The 17,215-nt window shown below is 49.5% G+C and overlaps 1 protein-coding gene across 1 annotated transcript in view; it reads left to right on the top strand.

Annotated features, from left to right (window-relative positions):
* LOC119372588 (chorion peroxidase) overlaps positions 1-17,215 on the top strand; it is a 177,750-nt gene that overhangs the window by 102,499 nt on the left and 58,036 nt on the right. The window contains exon 3 of the mRNA XM_037643063.1: positions 1,068-1,256. Within this exon, the coding sequence (XP_037498991.1) occupies positions 1,068-1,256 (189 nt within the window). The remainder of the gene's footprint in view (positions 1-1,067; positions 1,257-17,215) is intronic.

Here is a 17,215-nt window from a genome sequence, read left to right as displayed (position 1 = left end):
GGCGTAGCGTCGCCGGCTCGGCGTTACGAAACGCAGCGTCCTCGCGGGCGCTCGCGTCGGACGTCGGAGTATAACAGAGCCTTAACTTTCGTCTTACGCTTTCATAATTTGCTTTATCTTTTTTGTTCAACGCTGTGCAACGTATATGCTTCCCTGTTATTCTTTAAGCACTGCATTTGTGACATGACATGTACTTATATTTATTTGCTTCCTCCCTGATGTAATGCCTTGTTTGGGGCCTTTAAGGGCTTAATAAATGATGATGATGATATCCAAAATTTCGGTTACGCAGAGTAATTCAAAATTCGCGCCAGTGAAACCGAAACAGGAAGCGCAGGCCACTTGCTCTCACCAACCACAAGGTGCGCTAGGGTCTATTGGGCCGCTGAGGTCTAGGGAAGTGTCCATTCTTAACATTTTTTTCTTTCTCTGTGCCTTAAGGCCAAGGCATGTCCGTTCGTGTGCGTCTGTGTCCGTGCTTACACACTACTCGCCCACTCGTCATCATTCACTTCGTGGAGACGCTTGTTTTAACAATATTTAGGTTTAACAATAGACTAATATGAATCATAATTGTGACAGAACAATATAAAACACCCGCAAGCGCAAACCCTTCATACTAGACGGCGACTTCAACGTACACATTTGGACCTTAGGACCTAGCTTTGTCGTCGACTTTCACTGTCGGCTGTCACGGTATATAGAAAACCATTGCATAGTCTAAACATATATGTGTGTATTTGAATAAAAAATGTTTACGATAGACGAACATTGATCATAATTGTGAAAGAACAATAAAAGATATCTACAAGCACGAACCCTTTATACTAGTCGGTGACTTTAACGTAGACATTATGGACCTTAGGACCTACAGAAGGCGGACCCTAGCTTTGTCGTCGACTCCTTATGTCACTTTATGTCATTCAATTTACATCATATGGGACAACGCTCAGGTAACGTACGGTTACCCACCCATACAATGTCCAGAGCTTCGCCCACTCGTCATGATCTACTTCATGGAGATGCGTGGATTTTTCTTTAGTCTCACGTCATTTTTCGTCGTGCAGGCGTGTCCTCACCGAAAACCCTGTCCCAGTCCGGTCGCCCGCTGCCCAATGCCCGCCTGGTGTCCAACGCCCTGTGGGACCTGCGATTTTCGCAGGGAGCCACCTACTCTGACCGGTACACGCACCTAGTCATGGCCTTCGGACAGCTCATCGACCACGACCTGGCCCTGACGCCAGACGCGAGAGGAGGTACCGTAGGCCGCCTACGCCCACGCACGCTCTGCAACGTCTGGCGTCAGACGCGCGTAGGACGCCTCCGACTACGCGCGCCTGCTTACGCACACTCGCATGTGTTGCTTGAATTTGAATCGTGCCTCTGCTTTTGTGCAATACTCTGAACGCTTGTAGTTTAACCCATACTTCTGAGAACACAACACGTGCTATAAGTTTGAAGCCGAAATTTCCTACCGTAAAATCCTCAGATAGTGAGCAGTATCTGGAATTTCATTGTTTAACATATTACTAAACCGTTCTATATTAGCCAACACAATACGGCATTAGCCGTCATTTAGCCAACGTGCGTCTGCACTAGCCTGTATGCTTTGGTCTCTTATTGCGGCAACTGTTGTGGCTCACTGTCTTTCGGCGCCAACTGTATGCTATGAGCATAGGTCGGCAAAAAAAATTTGGAGCTCACCCAGACTCACTCAAGAAATATATTTTGTGCTTAGGGCTCACTCGGACTCAGACTCACCAAAATTTTCCTCAACCGGACTCACTCGGACTCAGACTGACTAAAATTTGTCTCAACCGAGCTCACTGGAACTCAATCTCACCAAAACATTACTCACCCGGACTCACGGAGACCCAGACTCACGGCTCGATCTGAGTTTGAGTGACTGGACTCATGAGGGAGTTTGTCGACCTATGGCTACGAGTACATCTGCTTTAACGGCAGTGCTCTGCTTTCTTATTGCGATAATTCGCAATTTTAAAATGGGGAATTTCAATCCTAATTCAATGCACGCTTTAATCCCATTTCGTTCAATTCTTACGACACACACAGGTGCTCCTGTTGCTCACATGCACCCTCATGCCAGCTCCTTCCATTTTTTGTTGTCTGCTTGTTTACTTATGTTTCGCTCTTCTATCATACCAGCTGCACATTGGCACGCACCCGCTCTATGGGAATGCCCCAGAGACGATTTTCGCGTGCTCACTTGCACAAAGAGGCAACAGAAACTTCCCTTTTATATTGAAGAAATTGAAATGTAGCAGCAGAAACTTCCTACGGGCTTACTGTCAGATATCGCGTGAGCATTATTCGCAATACCTTTGCTTCACCGACATATGGCAACACTAGGCAAAGTTATCCTGGCTTGCACGTGACGTCATGGACGCCGCTTCTGAATGTACTGGTACTCCACGATGGTGGTTTTGATGACAAACGAATTGCGACAATGTGAAAACGACGTGGCAGGAGCGTCTCTGTGCATGCGTAAATAAATAACCTGCATGTGATGTTTTGATAGCATTAATGTGGCATCGCAAGCATGATTTAGTCAGCAAGAGCCACCTTTTCCCTCTCTGTAGATGATAATAACAATCATTTCGCTAACTGTGTCCGAAATCGGCCAACAACGACCTACGTGGCATCTTTACTTACTACGGCAGCTTTACTGTCCTGCTCGCTTCCTTCAGTAGTACGGTGCCATTGTCACATGTACCTGGATTCAACTTAATGAACTCGCGTGTAAGTCGTAACGGACGCCCGGTTCTACGAAAGGAGTAGACGTAGCATGCTTACCAACCAGAAAAAAAAAAAACGTGCTGTATATGGAGCCGAACCATGCGGAGCCGATACATGAGACTGAAGTAGCTAGAAGAATAAGAGTCGGGTGGAGCACATTCGGCAAGCATTCTCAAATCATGAATGGTAGTTTACCGCTATCTCTCATGAGGAAGGTATATAACAGCTGCATCTCACCGGTATCTACTGACGGAGCAAAAACCTGGAGGCTTACAAAGAGGGTTCAACTTAAATTGAGGACTACGCAACGACCAATGGAAAGGAACATGATCGGTGTAATCCTTAAGGGATAAGAAGAGAGCTGAGTGCGTCAGGGAATAAACGGGTGTTAAGGACATCTTAGTCGAAATCACGAATAAGAAATGAACATGGGCAGGGCTTGTAGCGCACAGGCAAGATAACCGTTGGTCATTAAGAGTAACTGACTAGATTCCAAGAGAAGGCAAACGTGCGAGGGGGAGACAAAAAGTTAGATGGGCAGATGAGATTAAGAAGTTTGCGGGTATAACGTGGCAGCAGCAAGGACAAAACCGGTTTGATTGGCGGAACATGGGAGAGGCCTTTGTGCTGCAGTGCGCGTAGTAAAGCTTATGATGATGATAACGATGATGATGATGAAGATGATATGGAGCCTCACGGGTAGCAAGAAAATACTCGCGCTCGTTACAAGGAAAATGGCGTTTTTTTTAATACCAGCGGCGGGTCAGCTACCTACTCGAAAATCCACTCCAAGTTGTGCCGTCGCATTCAGAAAAAGTTCGTCCGCGTCCTATAGATTAAAAGGGTCGCATCTCATTGCGCAAGCAAACCGGCTCGGCGACTTTCAGTGCTTGCACAACGCTGTTCGGACTTGATTCCGAGGCGCCCAAGCGCGCTTTGCGCAACACGTTGTCTGCACCCTCCTATCTTTCGCTAAAGTATTCGAAGAAGTGCCGCAACCCGCTGTCGTGTCATTAATACCGACAGCTCACGTTTTTGCGTTACATGAATGCCGGACGCGTCGAAAGTACATTTCAACCTTTCAGGGTTATACGCGCCTTCCTGATAGCAACGTTTCTTTTCATTTAAGTTGAGTGCCGTGGTGTGCCGGTAGAAACCGCACGTGTGCAAAGGTTTGCAGACAACTCAATTATTGGATTGAAAGTGAATGCAAGCAATTTCGATGTTATATCAGCGAATATTCAACATTGGCAATTGTTTCGCCATACTTGTAGAACATTAGCCAGTAATAACGAACATAAACCATCATCTTTTATTGAATTTGAATAGAACTTTATAAAATGAAGTATGGTTATGGAGAAACATGCTTTAAGCATCTGGATCCGTAGTAGAGTGCTATTAGGGATACATACGACAATTACCTGAATAACTCTACAGGCAGGAAACAAATTTATTATTTCTTTGTTACAAACACCTACAAAATCCTTATCTATTATTGTAGATGGATAATTACAAGTATAAAAGTCGTATCAATAGAATGTCACGAACAGCAGCACCAAAACAACCATAGTACTGACATACAGACATCCTGATAAAGATGAAGACAACATACTCAAAATCAAGCATATAATATCCTATCGCAAAATATGTTAGACTTCGCATAGAACAAGACACTTAAAGAGTTATCTAAAGCGGACTCATGTAAAGTTCTCTATGGCAGAAGAAAAAGTGGGTGCTTAGACTATCCTATCGGGAAGCAAATTCTATTCATCTGTTCTTCGGAGAAAAACCTAAATACATTAATACGACATTGGTAGGGCATTGTTTTTTTGGATTTGTCGCGTCTCTTAAACTGATACTGAGGTTCTCTTAAGTATTTTGTCGCGAGAGGAGAGGGGAAACAGTCGACTCGAAGCGGATGGCTGTTTGCTCTCGGCCACAGCAGCCACCAACATCTTCCTTCTCGACGTCTACCGCCACTAGAGCGTGGCATTATGTTGTTCAATCCCGTGTTATCGTTCACACTTCAATTTAACAGCATATTAGGTTAGCATACAGAACATCTAATACTCCTACACATCGTTTCAACAGCGCATGAGCTTAGAATACCAGATATGTATAACTTCTAATACAGTTCCTTGAAATGCCGGTTAACCATCGAAAGAAAAGTATTGTGTGGCTTTACGCAGACTGACAGATTATTCAATAACGATATGCCAACACTGAAAAGCCTCCTTTCTCCGTACTGTCGTGCCTGTGTATTTGGATCCGTCCCTCCTCGGCAACCAGGTTGCTGCTACGATAGGGCAGCGTCGTACCCGGACTCCGTTTGGTAGCGTAGTCGAGTCTCCGGGTTGAAGAACTGATGCTAGCAAGTTGGGAAAACAATAACAAGTTTACTGGCACTTTTGAACACTCAATTACATAGTGACAAGGTAAGAGTTCAGCGACGAGCGCATTGGATGAGCCTGTTACCGAGGGCTCAGAGCCCCATTTCTCACATAGCACCGTCGTTTTAACCCCTCAGGCTGGCTCCTCCTTCTTGATGACCACCAATCACACACATGACCTCACCCACCATGGCACAGTCCATTTCACTGTCGCTGCGGGGTCGTTGCACTCTCGAAACAGCAAGGGTCAGGTGGTCGACGGCACGCTTGTGGGGGAAGCAAGGCGACAGGTTCCTCGGGCTCGTTCCTCGTACTCTTCTTTTCCCCGAAGGGCAGAAGAGGGTTTGCGGCGACTCCTGTCTAAATATACAGGTCAGGTCGTCTTCGCAGCACACCAATACAAGCCCAGGTGGCCCATTGTGAAAACGTCTCCAACTTGGCCGTCCCTGTATTAGTTCAATATTCTGCCCATTGTCGGTCGCTTGCCGTCCCTGGAATTCCGTTTCCAGGAAGGATGCAGGTGTTCTAGCAGTGTGAGAACGCCTCGCCCGCCGATTCTCACGGTCAGCGCGTCGCCACCGACTGCCAGTCATAACAGTACACATTTGTAAGCAGTGCTTCAAGGAAGTTGCCACATTTAAAGCCTTCCTGTATTGAATTGCGATGGCGTAAAGACTGAAGAGGAAAATTGCTAGTTAAGGAGTTAATAATAGTGATGATCATTACCATAGTTTTGTTATTTATTACGGCAAACGCTTCAGATTGCTCATGAAACACGAAAACTGACCGCCAAAGCACTCATGTGCATCCCTCTTTGCCTACCGTTCTTCACTTTGTCGCTTTTCCTTCAGCACTGTAAACTCTTGAAAATGCCATCATGATGTCACTGGTAGCCGAAATATGTGAAGTCATTATGACGTCACTATGACGTCACATAACGGGACGCCAAGCGACATGGTCGCTTGGTCAAACGTGCGCCGATCTCAGCTCTGCAAAACCACGCGAGGTGCGGGGGGATCAATGCAATCGACGAAGAAGAAGGAGAAGAAAATGGTTTTTGCTTTCGAGTCGTCTTAGGCGAAGGCACAAAGGACCGCGTGACTTGTTATTGAGAAAAGCAAGGATTTGTAGAGATCACATAATTTTATTGTAACATAAAATGGATTGCGTATTTTTTCAGGAATACTAGCGGTCTTATGTAAAAATCTTATGTTTGGTCATAGTACACTGTCATATTCAATAGATAATGACAGCGTGCTATGGAATAGGTCATAATAATTTGTTCTCAATATCGCTGCATCAAAGTGATGGCGACACTTGAAAAGCATAAAGAAGACAGGGCTGAGCTTGTTAGTGAAGAAGTCAGTGTGCATTTTCCAGTTGAAATGAGGATCGAGTACAGGGGTCCGCAAACTGCGGCCCGCGGCCCTCTGGACAATATTAGAACGCCCCTCCTCCCCCCCATCCCACCCATATTTTAGATGCGAAGCATCTTATGGCGGAGTTCAAACCGGTGGTGGTGGTGGTGTGCGACCACCCTTACTGCGCATTCGCGAACCCTCTCCACACACCCCCTCTCCCATTTCCCCCTCTCCCATTCCTTCTCCCATTCCCATTCCCCTCTCTCACTTCATCCTCTCCCCTCACTTCCTCCCTCCCCTTCACCTCTCCCACATACCCCTCCACCTCTCTCACATCCCCTCTCCCACTTTCTCCCTCTCCACATCCCCTCCACCTCACCCCTCCCCACTTCCCCTCTGAAACGCGGGCTCGACATACCGAACCGCTGCTTCGCATCGCCTCATGGTCCCCTTTAGCGGAGATGGTGTGATTTTTTATTCAGTTATATGGACAATCTCGGCTGGATTTTGCCGTCGCCGCCGTCATGCACCATATATATATATATATATATATATATATATATATATATATATATATATATATATATATATATATATTATATATATATTGTAGTGATAAATACGGTTACCATAGAGAACGATGAAGAAGACGGTTGTTGTGGTTGGTGCTCGTGCTGGCTCCGTTTCGGGGAACTGACTGCTGTCCCGTCGCTGTCTCGCCTCTAAGACGCTCACCGTACCTGAACTATTAAACGCATACTATCAATTGGTGGAGGTGCTGGGTACTTCACCCTGGAACTTCGTTCTCGGACTCTACCTCCCGCCTCGTCGATTCCTGACGACATGGCCCAGCAAGCTGCTACCCCAACCCCATCTCTTACCTGTTCCGGCATGCCAAGACAGCGCGATCCGGTGATTTTCAACGCCTCCGACGAGCAAGACGCCGAAGACTGGCTATCTTCATACGAAATAGTAAGCGCGCACAATAAGTGGGATGAAGCCGATAAACTTGGCTACCTTCACTTCTATCTCGCGGGTGTGGCACAGCTGTGGTTTAACAATCACCAAGCTGACATTCCTACCTGGTCGTCCTTTAAGACACGCTTCGCGGAAGTATTCGGCCGACCCGCTGTTCGCAAGCTCCGCGCCGAACAGCGCTTGCGCGCGCAGCGTTCTGGTGAGACCTTCACGTCTTATATCGAGGATGTTGTGGACCTCTGCCGTCGTGTCAATCCAGACATGTCTGATACTGACAAAATCCGGCACATTATGAAAGGTATTGAAGACGACGCCTTCCACATGCTCGTTGCCAAAAACCCCCAAACTGTCGCAGAGGTGACTCAGTACTGTCAGAGCTACGACGAGCTGCGGAGACAGCGCATTTCTACGCGACAGCCGAGCTTCGACACGGCCGCAACGTCTGCATTAACCGTTGGCGCTGTTTCTACCGACCAGACCACGTTCATGCAACAGATACAGCAGTTCGTCCGCGAAGAAGTGGCGCGACAACTGTCTCTTGTGCCTTACGTTCCGGCCAGTGCGCATACGCTGACCCCGACACTCAGACAAGCGATAGAGGAGCAAGTCTCTGACGCTCTCCCTTCCACCTACCATCCTTCGCCTATCTCCGCACCTCTGACTTACGCTGAGGTCGCCAGACGACCATCGCTGTCGCTACCACTCGTCACGGACCCTGCTCGACAGGCTAATGCCTTCTACGCAGCTACAGGCTACAGGCTGTACAGGCTACAGGCTACAGGCTACAGGCTGGGCGGGTCCGGGCGTACAGGCTAATGCCTGTACGCCCGGACCCGCCCCCTTTTCGCCGTCCCGCACCACCGTCCTCCAATCCTTGGCGCACACCCGACAACAGGCCGATCTGCTACTCCTGCCGTCTCCCTGGCCATGTCGCCCGTTTCTGTCGTCGTCGTGATTTCCGCCAAGGTGCTGGCGAAGAAGGGTACGGCTACTATCGTACAGAGCCACCTCAGTCCAGTTCCTTCCACCCCACGTCGGACACGTCATCGTCAAGTCGTCGCGGCTTCGACAGGCATCGGTCACCCTCACCACGGCGCCGTTCCATTTCGCCTATGGTTCGTCGCCCGCCACCCGTCCCAGCGGAAAACTAACCGTCGCAGTTCCCGAGGCAAGAGCTGCGCTCACATCGAAAACTTCAAGGCCTCGATTTCTACCCGCCAACGAAATAACTGTGTATATTGATGGTGTAGCTGTGCAAGCGCTCGTTGATACTGGTGCTGCTGTGTCTGTGCTGAGTGGTGAACTGTGCCGCAAGTTAAAGAAGATTACGATTCCGCTTTCCGACGTCTCTCTCCGTACGGCAACTTCGCACCACATCCAGCCTTCTATGGCGTGCACAGCTCGGCTAGTCATACAGAACGTTTTGTATGCAGTTGAATTTGTCGTATTTTCACCATGTTCGCATGACATCATCTTGGGCTGGGACTTCCTTTCCGCTCATCATGCCGTCGTTGACTGTGCGCGTGCCGAACTAGAGTTGTCAACGATGTGTGAACTGCCGCTGTGTCAAACGCCGATGTATGACGGGCCCTCTGACCAGGCATTATCTTCTCGAGTCGTCGTCGCTGCGGACACTCACATTCCTCCTCTGTCCTCTGTTCTTGTGCCACTCTCTTGCGACGGCGCGTCCTCTGTCACTGCCCTGTTTACACCCTCCGAAGCATTTGGCTCTCGCAAGAGCTTCCTTCTCCCATTCGCAGTTGTCACTATAGAAAACTCTTGCGGCGCCATCTATATCACGAACCCGTTTTCTTCCCCAGCCACCTTGTTCCACGGCGAACTAATAGGTCACCTTGAGGAAATAGTCTCTGTTTACTCCAGTCACCTGCCTGATGGCTCGACAACTCCCCACGTAAACAGCATTACCTCTGATACCACTACCACTTCATCTCTCGAGGCATTCCTTCCATCTATTGATTCCGAACTCCCCCCTGCTCAGCGTACGCAACTCTTGGCGCTACTTGATCGCTTCAAGACGTCATTCGACCATAACCAACGTTCTTTGGGCCGCACGTCTGCCATCGTTCACCGCATTGACACCGGCACCCACGCACCTTTGCGCCAGCATCCGTATCGAGTCTCTCACGCTGAACGCCGGGTCATCGACGAGCAGGTGAGCGACATGCTTCAACGTGGCGTAATTCAACCTTCACACAGCCCTTGGGCCTCCCCGGTTGTGCTGGTGAAAAAAAAGGACGGCAGCATCAGATTCTGCGTTGATTATAGGCGTCTTAATAAGATCACGCGAAAAGATGTTTACCCGCTGCCCAGAATTGACGACGCTCTCGATTGCCTGCAAGGAGCAGAGTTCTTTTCTTCTTTAGACCTTCGATCGGGCTACTGGCAGGTTCCTATGAATGAAGCCGACCGCCCCAAGACTGCGTTTGTAACTCCCGACGGACTGTACGAGTTCAACGTGATGCCGTTTGGCCTCTGTAATGCGCCTGCCACCTTCGCACGTCTGATGGACAACATCCTAAGAGGCCTAAAATGGAACACGTGCCTGTGCTATCTGGATGACATCGTCGTTTTCTCGAAGGACTTCGACTCCCACCTCACTCGCCTCGCAAGCGTCCTCACTTGCCTTGCGGACGCGGGACTGCAGCTGAACTTGAAGAAGTGCAATTTCGCCGCACGCCAGCTTACCATCTTAGGGCACGTTGTCAGCAAGGACGGTGTCCGTCCCGATCCTGCCAAGCTTCGCGCTGTCGCCGACTTTCCCAGGCCGTCTACACTAAAAGAACTCCGTAGCTTCATAGGCCTTTGTTCGTACTTTCGCAGATTTGTGCGCGATTTCGCGACGATAATCGCCCCACTCACACAGCTACTTGCCGACAACCAAGACATTTCGGCGTGGTCTTCAGCTTCCGACAAAGAATTCGCCTCTTTACGCCATCTTCTGACATCCCCACCTATCCTACGCCACTTTGACCCGGATGCTCCAACCGAAATCCACACGGACGCTAGTGGAGTAGGCCTCGGCGCTGTTCTTGCCCAGCGTAAATCTGGCTTCGACGAGTATGTCGTTTCCTACGCCAGTCGCACTCTCACTAAAGCAGAAAAGAACTACTCAGTCACGGAAAAAGAATGCCTTGCCATCGTTTGGGCAATCACGAAATTTCGACCTTACGTATATGGCCGCCCATTCGACGTCGTGACTGATCACCACGCTTTGTGCTGGTTATCGTCATTAAAAGACCCATCTGGTCGCCTAGCTCGTTGGGCGCTCCGTCTTCAAGATTATGACATCCGTGTCATCTATCGGTCAGGCCGTAAGCATTCGGATGCCGACGCTCTTTCTCGTTCACCACTTCCCCATGAGTATGCTGTTGCGTCTATTTCGAGCTGCGATTGTTCATCTCTTGAACATGCCGACATGTCATATGAGCAACGCCAGGATCCATGGATAGCCTCTCTCCTAGAGTATCTGTCTCCGGCGTCTCCACATACAACCAACCGCTCGCTTCGACGCACTGCTCGCCACTTTAAAATCCGTGATGGCCTCCTGTACCGCCGAAACTACCTGTCTGATGGCCGCAAATGGTTGCTGGTGATTCCTCGCCATCTACGTTCCGACGTCTGTGCCTCCTTTCACGCGGATCCGCAATGCGCCCATGCTGGTGTGGTGAAGACATATGCACGCCTCCGGATTCGATACTACTGGCGCGGAATGTACCGCTTTGTTCGGCAGTACGTCCGTTCATGCTCCAAGTGCCAACGCCGGAAGAGCTCTGTGCACACGACCACAGGTCCACTCCAGCCACTGCCCTGTCCCTCTCGGCCGTTCGACCGCATCGGGATCGATTTGTACGGTCCCCTACCGTACACACCAGATGGCAACCGTTGGGTGATCGTCGCTGTGGACCACCTCACGCGCTACGCTGAAACTTCCGCACTTCCAGAGGCCACAGCACGTGAGGTCGGCTTGTTCATCCTTCGAAAGCTCGTTCTTCGGCATGGTGCACCTCGCGAGCTACTCAGTGACCGCGGACGTTCCTTCTTATCCGAAGCCGTAGAAGCCCTCCTCCGCGAATGCAACGTTGTCCATCGAACTACTACCGCATATCACCCGCAAACCAACGGGATGACCGAGCGCTTCAATCGCACACTCGGCGACATGCTCTCCATGTATGTTTCCGATGACCACACGAATTGGGACCGCATACTGCCGTTTGTCACGTATGCTTACAACAGCGCCATTCAGTCTACTACGGGGTTTTTTCCGTTCTTCCTGCTTTATGGTCGGGAACCTTCCTCGTTCTTGGATACTATTCTTCTGTACCGACCGGACCCCTCAGAAACTACGACTCTAGCCGAAGCCGCCACTTATGCCGAAGAATGTCGGCAGCTCGCACGCTCGCTTACCACGCACGACCAGGCCCGCCAGAAACACTCTCATGACCGAAACTTATCTGCTTCGTCATATTCACCCGGAACAATCGTGTGGCTTCGCGTGCCCTCATCTGCCCCCGGCCTTTCCACAAAGCTCGTCCCTAAGTATGACGGTCCTTACCGGGTCCTACGCCAGACTTCACCGGTCAACTACGTTATTGAGCCTCTTCAGCCACCTACGGATCAACGCCGCCGCGGGCGCGAAACTGTTCATGTCGATCGATTGAAACCTCACTACGACCCACCAGTACTACCTGTGCCATAGGTCGCCAGGATGGCTCTTTTCTGCCGGGAAGTGATTGTAGTGATAAATACGGTTACCATAGAGAACGATGAAGAAGACGGTTGTTGTGGTTGGTGCTCGTGCTGGCTCCGTTTCGGGGAACTGACTGCTGTCCCGTCGCTGTCTCGCCTCTAAGGCGCTCACCGTACCTGAACTATTAAACGCATACTATCAATATATATATATATATATATATATATATATCAAAGTCCCAAAGAAAAAGAATTCAGAAAAATGTTTCCGAAGCGCGGAATCATACCAGCGACCTCTCGTTCCACAGCGCGTGGCGCTAATCACTACGCCAGAAAGCGCAGATCCTTCAGATAGCTAACGGCGAGCGTTATATACACACCCTTTACGGCTGGCAGGACTCAGAGATGGCAGGCGCTTATAAGCGTTTCTTCATTACCAGCGAGATGGCGCAAGGAGCGCGACGGGCGCATTTAAAGGTCGTCGGCTCGCTCGCTCGCTTCTTCTTATATTTGCGCCGGGAGAACCTTGCCCTTCCGCTGTCTGCTCGCGCGGTTTTCTTGTGGTGAGGGGAAGAGAGATGTTTCGAGCTTTCACCGTGATGTCCGCGCTCAGGTTATAGATCGTACGAAAGTCACTCGAGCTCAAGGGACGCCGCTAAACGGACAAACAGAAGATGAGCACGAACTATCAAGTGTCACAGCTCGACACTTGAAGCACGCTAGTTTCCTTCGCTGCTTCGGCCGCCTTTGCAACAGGTGCGCTGTTCAAACTGAGAGTATCCATTGGCGAGCCTCACTTCGTATAGCATTAGTTTATTGCTATCACATTCATTGCTTCGCCCTTGCGGCGAAACTGTTACTTTTTGTTTAAAGAGGTATTTACCATATACAAAAGGAAAAAAAAAATAGCACTGCAGTGAAGATTGATCTTTTGTTCGGAAACCACGTGGTTAAGACCGATTATAGATAAAGAAGTTTTAGTAACCGCTTCCCGATAAGTTTCGCGAACACCATATTGATGGCACTTAGTACATATTTAGTACATTGGACGGTAGCTATCCGGAAGGCTATGGTCTGCAGTTCTGTGAATTAGAACCAGTCTGGCTAGCTTTAATAGATCTTGGTAAGTTGCGTGATTAATAATATTAGTAATCGGAGAGCAAAGAATGTCAATACAGTTTTTTAATACAATTTGGCACCTTGTCAGCGAGCGCGACAATTTGCACGACATTTATGTCGATGTATCACAATGAATTGACAAATCTACACGGAACGGCACCGAGCAGCACATCACGGCAGGAGTCCGCAATTTCTCTAGCAATGTTATAAACATAACGGCTCCAAGCCAAACGAATTGAGGAGCCATTCCATTCATTCTGTGTGGAGGTGTGTGACCAGCGAAGCTGTTTAGCTAACGACACACATATGACATAGAATTTGGAACTTTAGCCGATTACCCACGCCGCAAGTGAATCATATATATCTCTCCAAAAAGTCCCTTTTGAATGTAGTGTATGCGCGTTTAAAGTTTTCTATTTGAGTAGCATGCGTCCTTTTGCTGCGACACGTGTCGTCTTGTCTGACCGTGCACAATCTTAATTGGAGTTGGCCGCTCGTGTGCTCCATTCTTCATTTTTAACAAACCAGTGGTGCACAGTAGAGTTTGCCCAATTTCTGTGGCGGTTACGCTATTGCCGCCGAACGAAGGACATGGCATAGCCAGATATATTTTAGGAGCTTGCTCCTTTTGCGGGAGGGGGGTTGTCTCTCGTCTCTCCTGCCCTGTACGCTAGTTCTCATTGCTCCCGCTAGAGGCGCAACTGTGCTCTCTGTTGATTGAACGACGCGTGCTCCGCTCTCGGCGGAGCAAGCGCCGATGTTCGCGCCATAGTTAGCGCTCGCTCTTGGCGCGCTTCCTTTCTCATTCGCCGGACATCACTCAGTTCACTTCACTACCGCTACTCATCATGAACACCGGAGAAGCCAAGGCAGTAGCGCGGAGGGCTCGCAATGCAGTAGCATCGCTGGCTCGCCGCCAAGACCTTGCAGTGAGAGCTCGCGAGGCCGAAGAGAGACGCCAGCACCGACCGCAAGCACAAGCCACTACCAGCATCGAGGCGGAGGCAGCGGCGAGGGCTCGCAATGCCGAAGTTAAACGGGCACGTCGACAAGCGGACCGGGAGGCGGCACACGCCCGCGAGGCCGCAGCGAAGCGGGCGCAAGGACAAGCGGACCCCGAGCTGAGAGCCCGCGAAGCAGAAGCAGCGCGAAAGCGTCGACACGCGGACCTCTAATCGGCACGGGCACGGGATGCAGCGGCCAAGCGCCTGAAGCGGTCGCTACCTGAGGTTGGTGGCGCCGATGCTCGCTTTAAGCGTGGTTTCCTAGATCGCAGTTTCGGCCACAGCTGCAAGGTATGCGACCGCTTGCTGTTTGACAAAAACCTCACCACAATGTCGACCATTTGGAAGCTCTTGAACAAAAAGTATCTACTGCGTCAATATGTAAATTTGTGCATATAGTGCATCGATATGTAAATTATAAGCATTGTGTATATAATGTGTATATACAATCACACCACAACAACTCCCCGTATGTGTCAATTCTTTATATGATGATGATTGAGCAGATGTACAGAGGATTCACGGTTTACCGGATTTAACCTCTGGAGCAAGCTCCTTCATCATCATTCACATCATGGATATGCTGTGATTTTTATTGATTGATATTGATCCCGTGACTTGGGTGTATGCCTTGTGTCATGTCATTGTGTCATGCACGTTGCGCTTTTTATTGCGATCGCAATTATCCGGACACCCTCGGCAGATTCTTGCCGTCGCCATCATGTCCCGTACATGTATTTGTATGGGTATATAATAAAAAGCGATAATAAAAATACTTCAAAAGAAAAAAATTCTGAAGAGCTAGCGACCGGGGACTCAAACCTGCAACCCCTCGCTCCGCAACGCGCTGCCTTAGACAATTACGCCATGCGTCATTCGTTCACCTGGATGCTAAGGGCAGAATACAAACGCACGGGACTCCACACGTGGCGAAATTAAAATTATGCGAGACGCGGGCCACGCTGCATCGTTGCCCGCGCTGCGTTTGCGTCGTATCGCTGGCGACCCACGCTAGTTTTGCAATTTGGGTTTGTAGCGCCGCGCCACTCGTGGACAATCGGCCGGGGAAAAAGAAGAGCGTGGCGTGGCTCGTGGTGGCGCGAGCTAGTGGGAACGCCTTGGCTCTTGTAGGCTTATGCCACAGGAGCGAAGAAACGAGACGGCTGAACGAGAATCACAGTATACAGGGTGTTCAACATTAAGCTTTACGGTTTTCTTAAAATTTAGCACAGCGATTACGTAAAAACTACCCTTGAAGATAAGTTACGTATACAGGGGGACACAAAGTGAGACATTAACTATTGCCGTCAGCCACCTAATTAACTAAGATTGAATACTGAACTTCTCGGTGGCTGCGAGCAAGCGAGCATGTTTTTATTGAAGAGTTGAAGGCAGTTGCACTTCTACGCAGTTCCACATGGAAGAATTCTAGCTTGTCCGTGCTCCGAGAAATCCCGCTGCAAAGTTTAATTGCGGTTTGCATGATTACGCATGCAAAGCAGCGAGCACTAGCTCAAAGATCCTCCCTGATGCGCCGCGGCAGTTGCGAGCGGTGTTTAATCTCCCAATGGGTTCAAGGCATAGGCAAAGATGATAACGGTTACCCTTTTGCTACTGGCTGGCGATAACAAGCAATAACTGCTCGTCACATAAGGCAGGAACATTGCGCTGATCCTCACCGCTTTCCATGCGTGATCATGCAAACCGCAATTATTCTTTGCAGCTGCATATCTCGGATCACAGACAAGCTAGAAGAATTCTTCCAAGTGGAACTACGTAGAGTCGCGACGGCCTCTAACTTTTCAATACAAGCATGCCCGTTTGCTGCACCCACTAAAAAGTTAATTATTCAATCTTAGTTAATTGGACGGCTGAGAGCGATAATTATTGTCCTACTTCGTGTCGCCCTGGATACAAAACTTTTCTGCAAAGGTATTTTTTACGTACTTCGTAGTGCTGAATTTTAAGAAAGCCATAAAGCTTAACTTTGAAGACCCGGTATATCTTACACCGTGACCAGAATCCTGAGGCTAAAGTTACAGCGGAAACGCACAGGACACCGAAGAAAAAAAAAAAGAAACGTACGGCAGGAGCGCTGACTAACAACTGCTTTATTCTTTCATACGCCAATGCATATATAAGTCTAGGGTAACTTTACTGCACATGCGCACACAACAGTACATCTCTACCAAAACGTGTAACAAGGATGCTGCTGTATTAGATACGTGAAGAGATGAAATGCTGTTCAGATGTGTGTAGGGACGAAGAAGTAAAGAAGAAGTAAGAATGACAAAGAAGTGCGTTCGCGCTGTAATTTTAGCCTCAGGAATAACTACCAACTAGATCCAAATGAAGTTTTAGATGCGAAGTATCTTAAGGCCGAGGTCAATCCGGTGGTGTGCGGCGTGACCACCCTTACTGCGCATGCGCATACCCTCTCCACACACCTCCTCTCCACTCACCCTCTTTCCTTTCCCTCTCCACTTTCCATCTCCCCTTCCCCTCTCCACTTTCACTCTCCACTTTCCCTCTCCACTTCCCTTCACCACTTCCCATCTTTCCTCCCCCTCTACCATACCCCTCTCCCCTCCCCCTTTCCACTCTTCCTCTGAAACGCGGGCTAGACATGCCGAAATTCTCTCCTGCGCAACGCCGCGATGAGCTCGAGCACATGCGCGTCCCCTCCCCTTCTCTCTCCTCTCCTACGCTGTCCCCCTCTCGCCCGCCTGTCGACCGCGTTCCCCGCTCGCCCTGTGAGAATTAACGGCCAGGCTAGATGGAAGATACGACGCGCGTAGCGTCCCTCTTCGCGTTCCACGACGCGAGGTCGGTAGCATGCCCAACGAACGCCAACGGAACGCGATCGTGCAAGTGCTCCGGCTTCGCATCGCCTCATGGT

Source organism: Rhipicephalus sanguineus, chromosome 10, assembly GCF_013339695.2.
Source record: "Rhipicephalus sanguineus isolate Rsan-2018 chromosome 10, BIME_Rsan_1.4, whole genome shotgun sequence".
Classification (NCBI taxonomy): Eukaryota; Metazoa; Arthropoda; class Arachnida; order Ixodida; family Ixodidae; genus Rhipicephalus; species Rhipicephalus sanguineus.
This window is presented reverse-complemented; position numbering and strand designations above follow the sequence as displayed.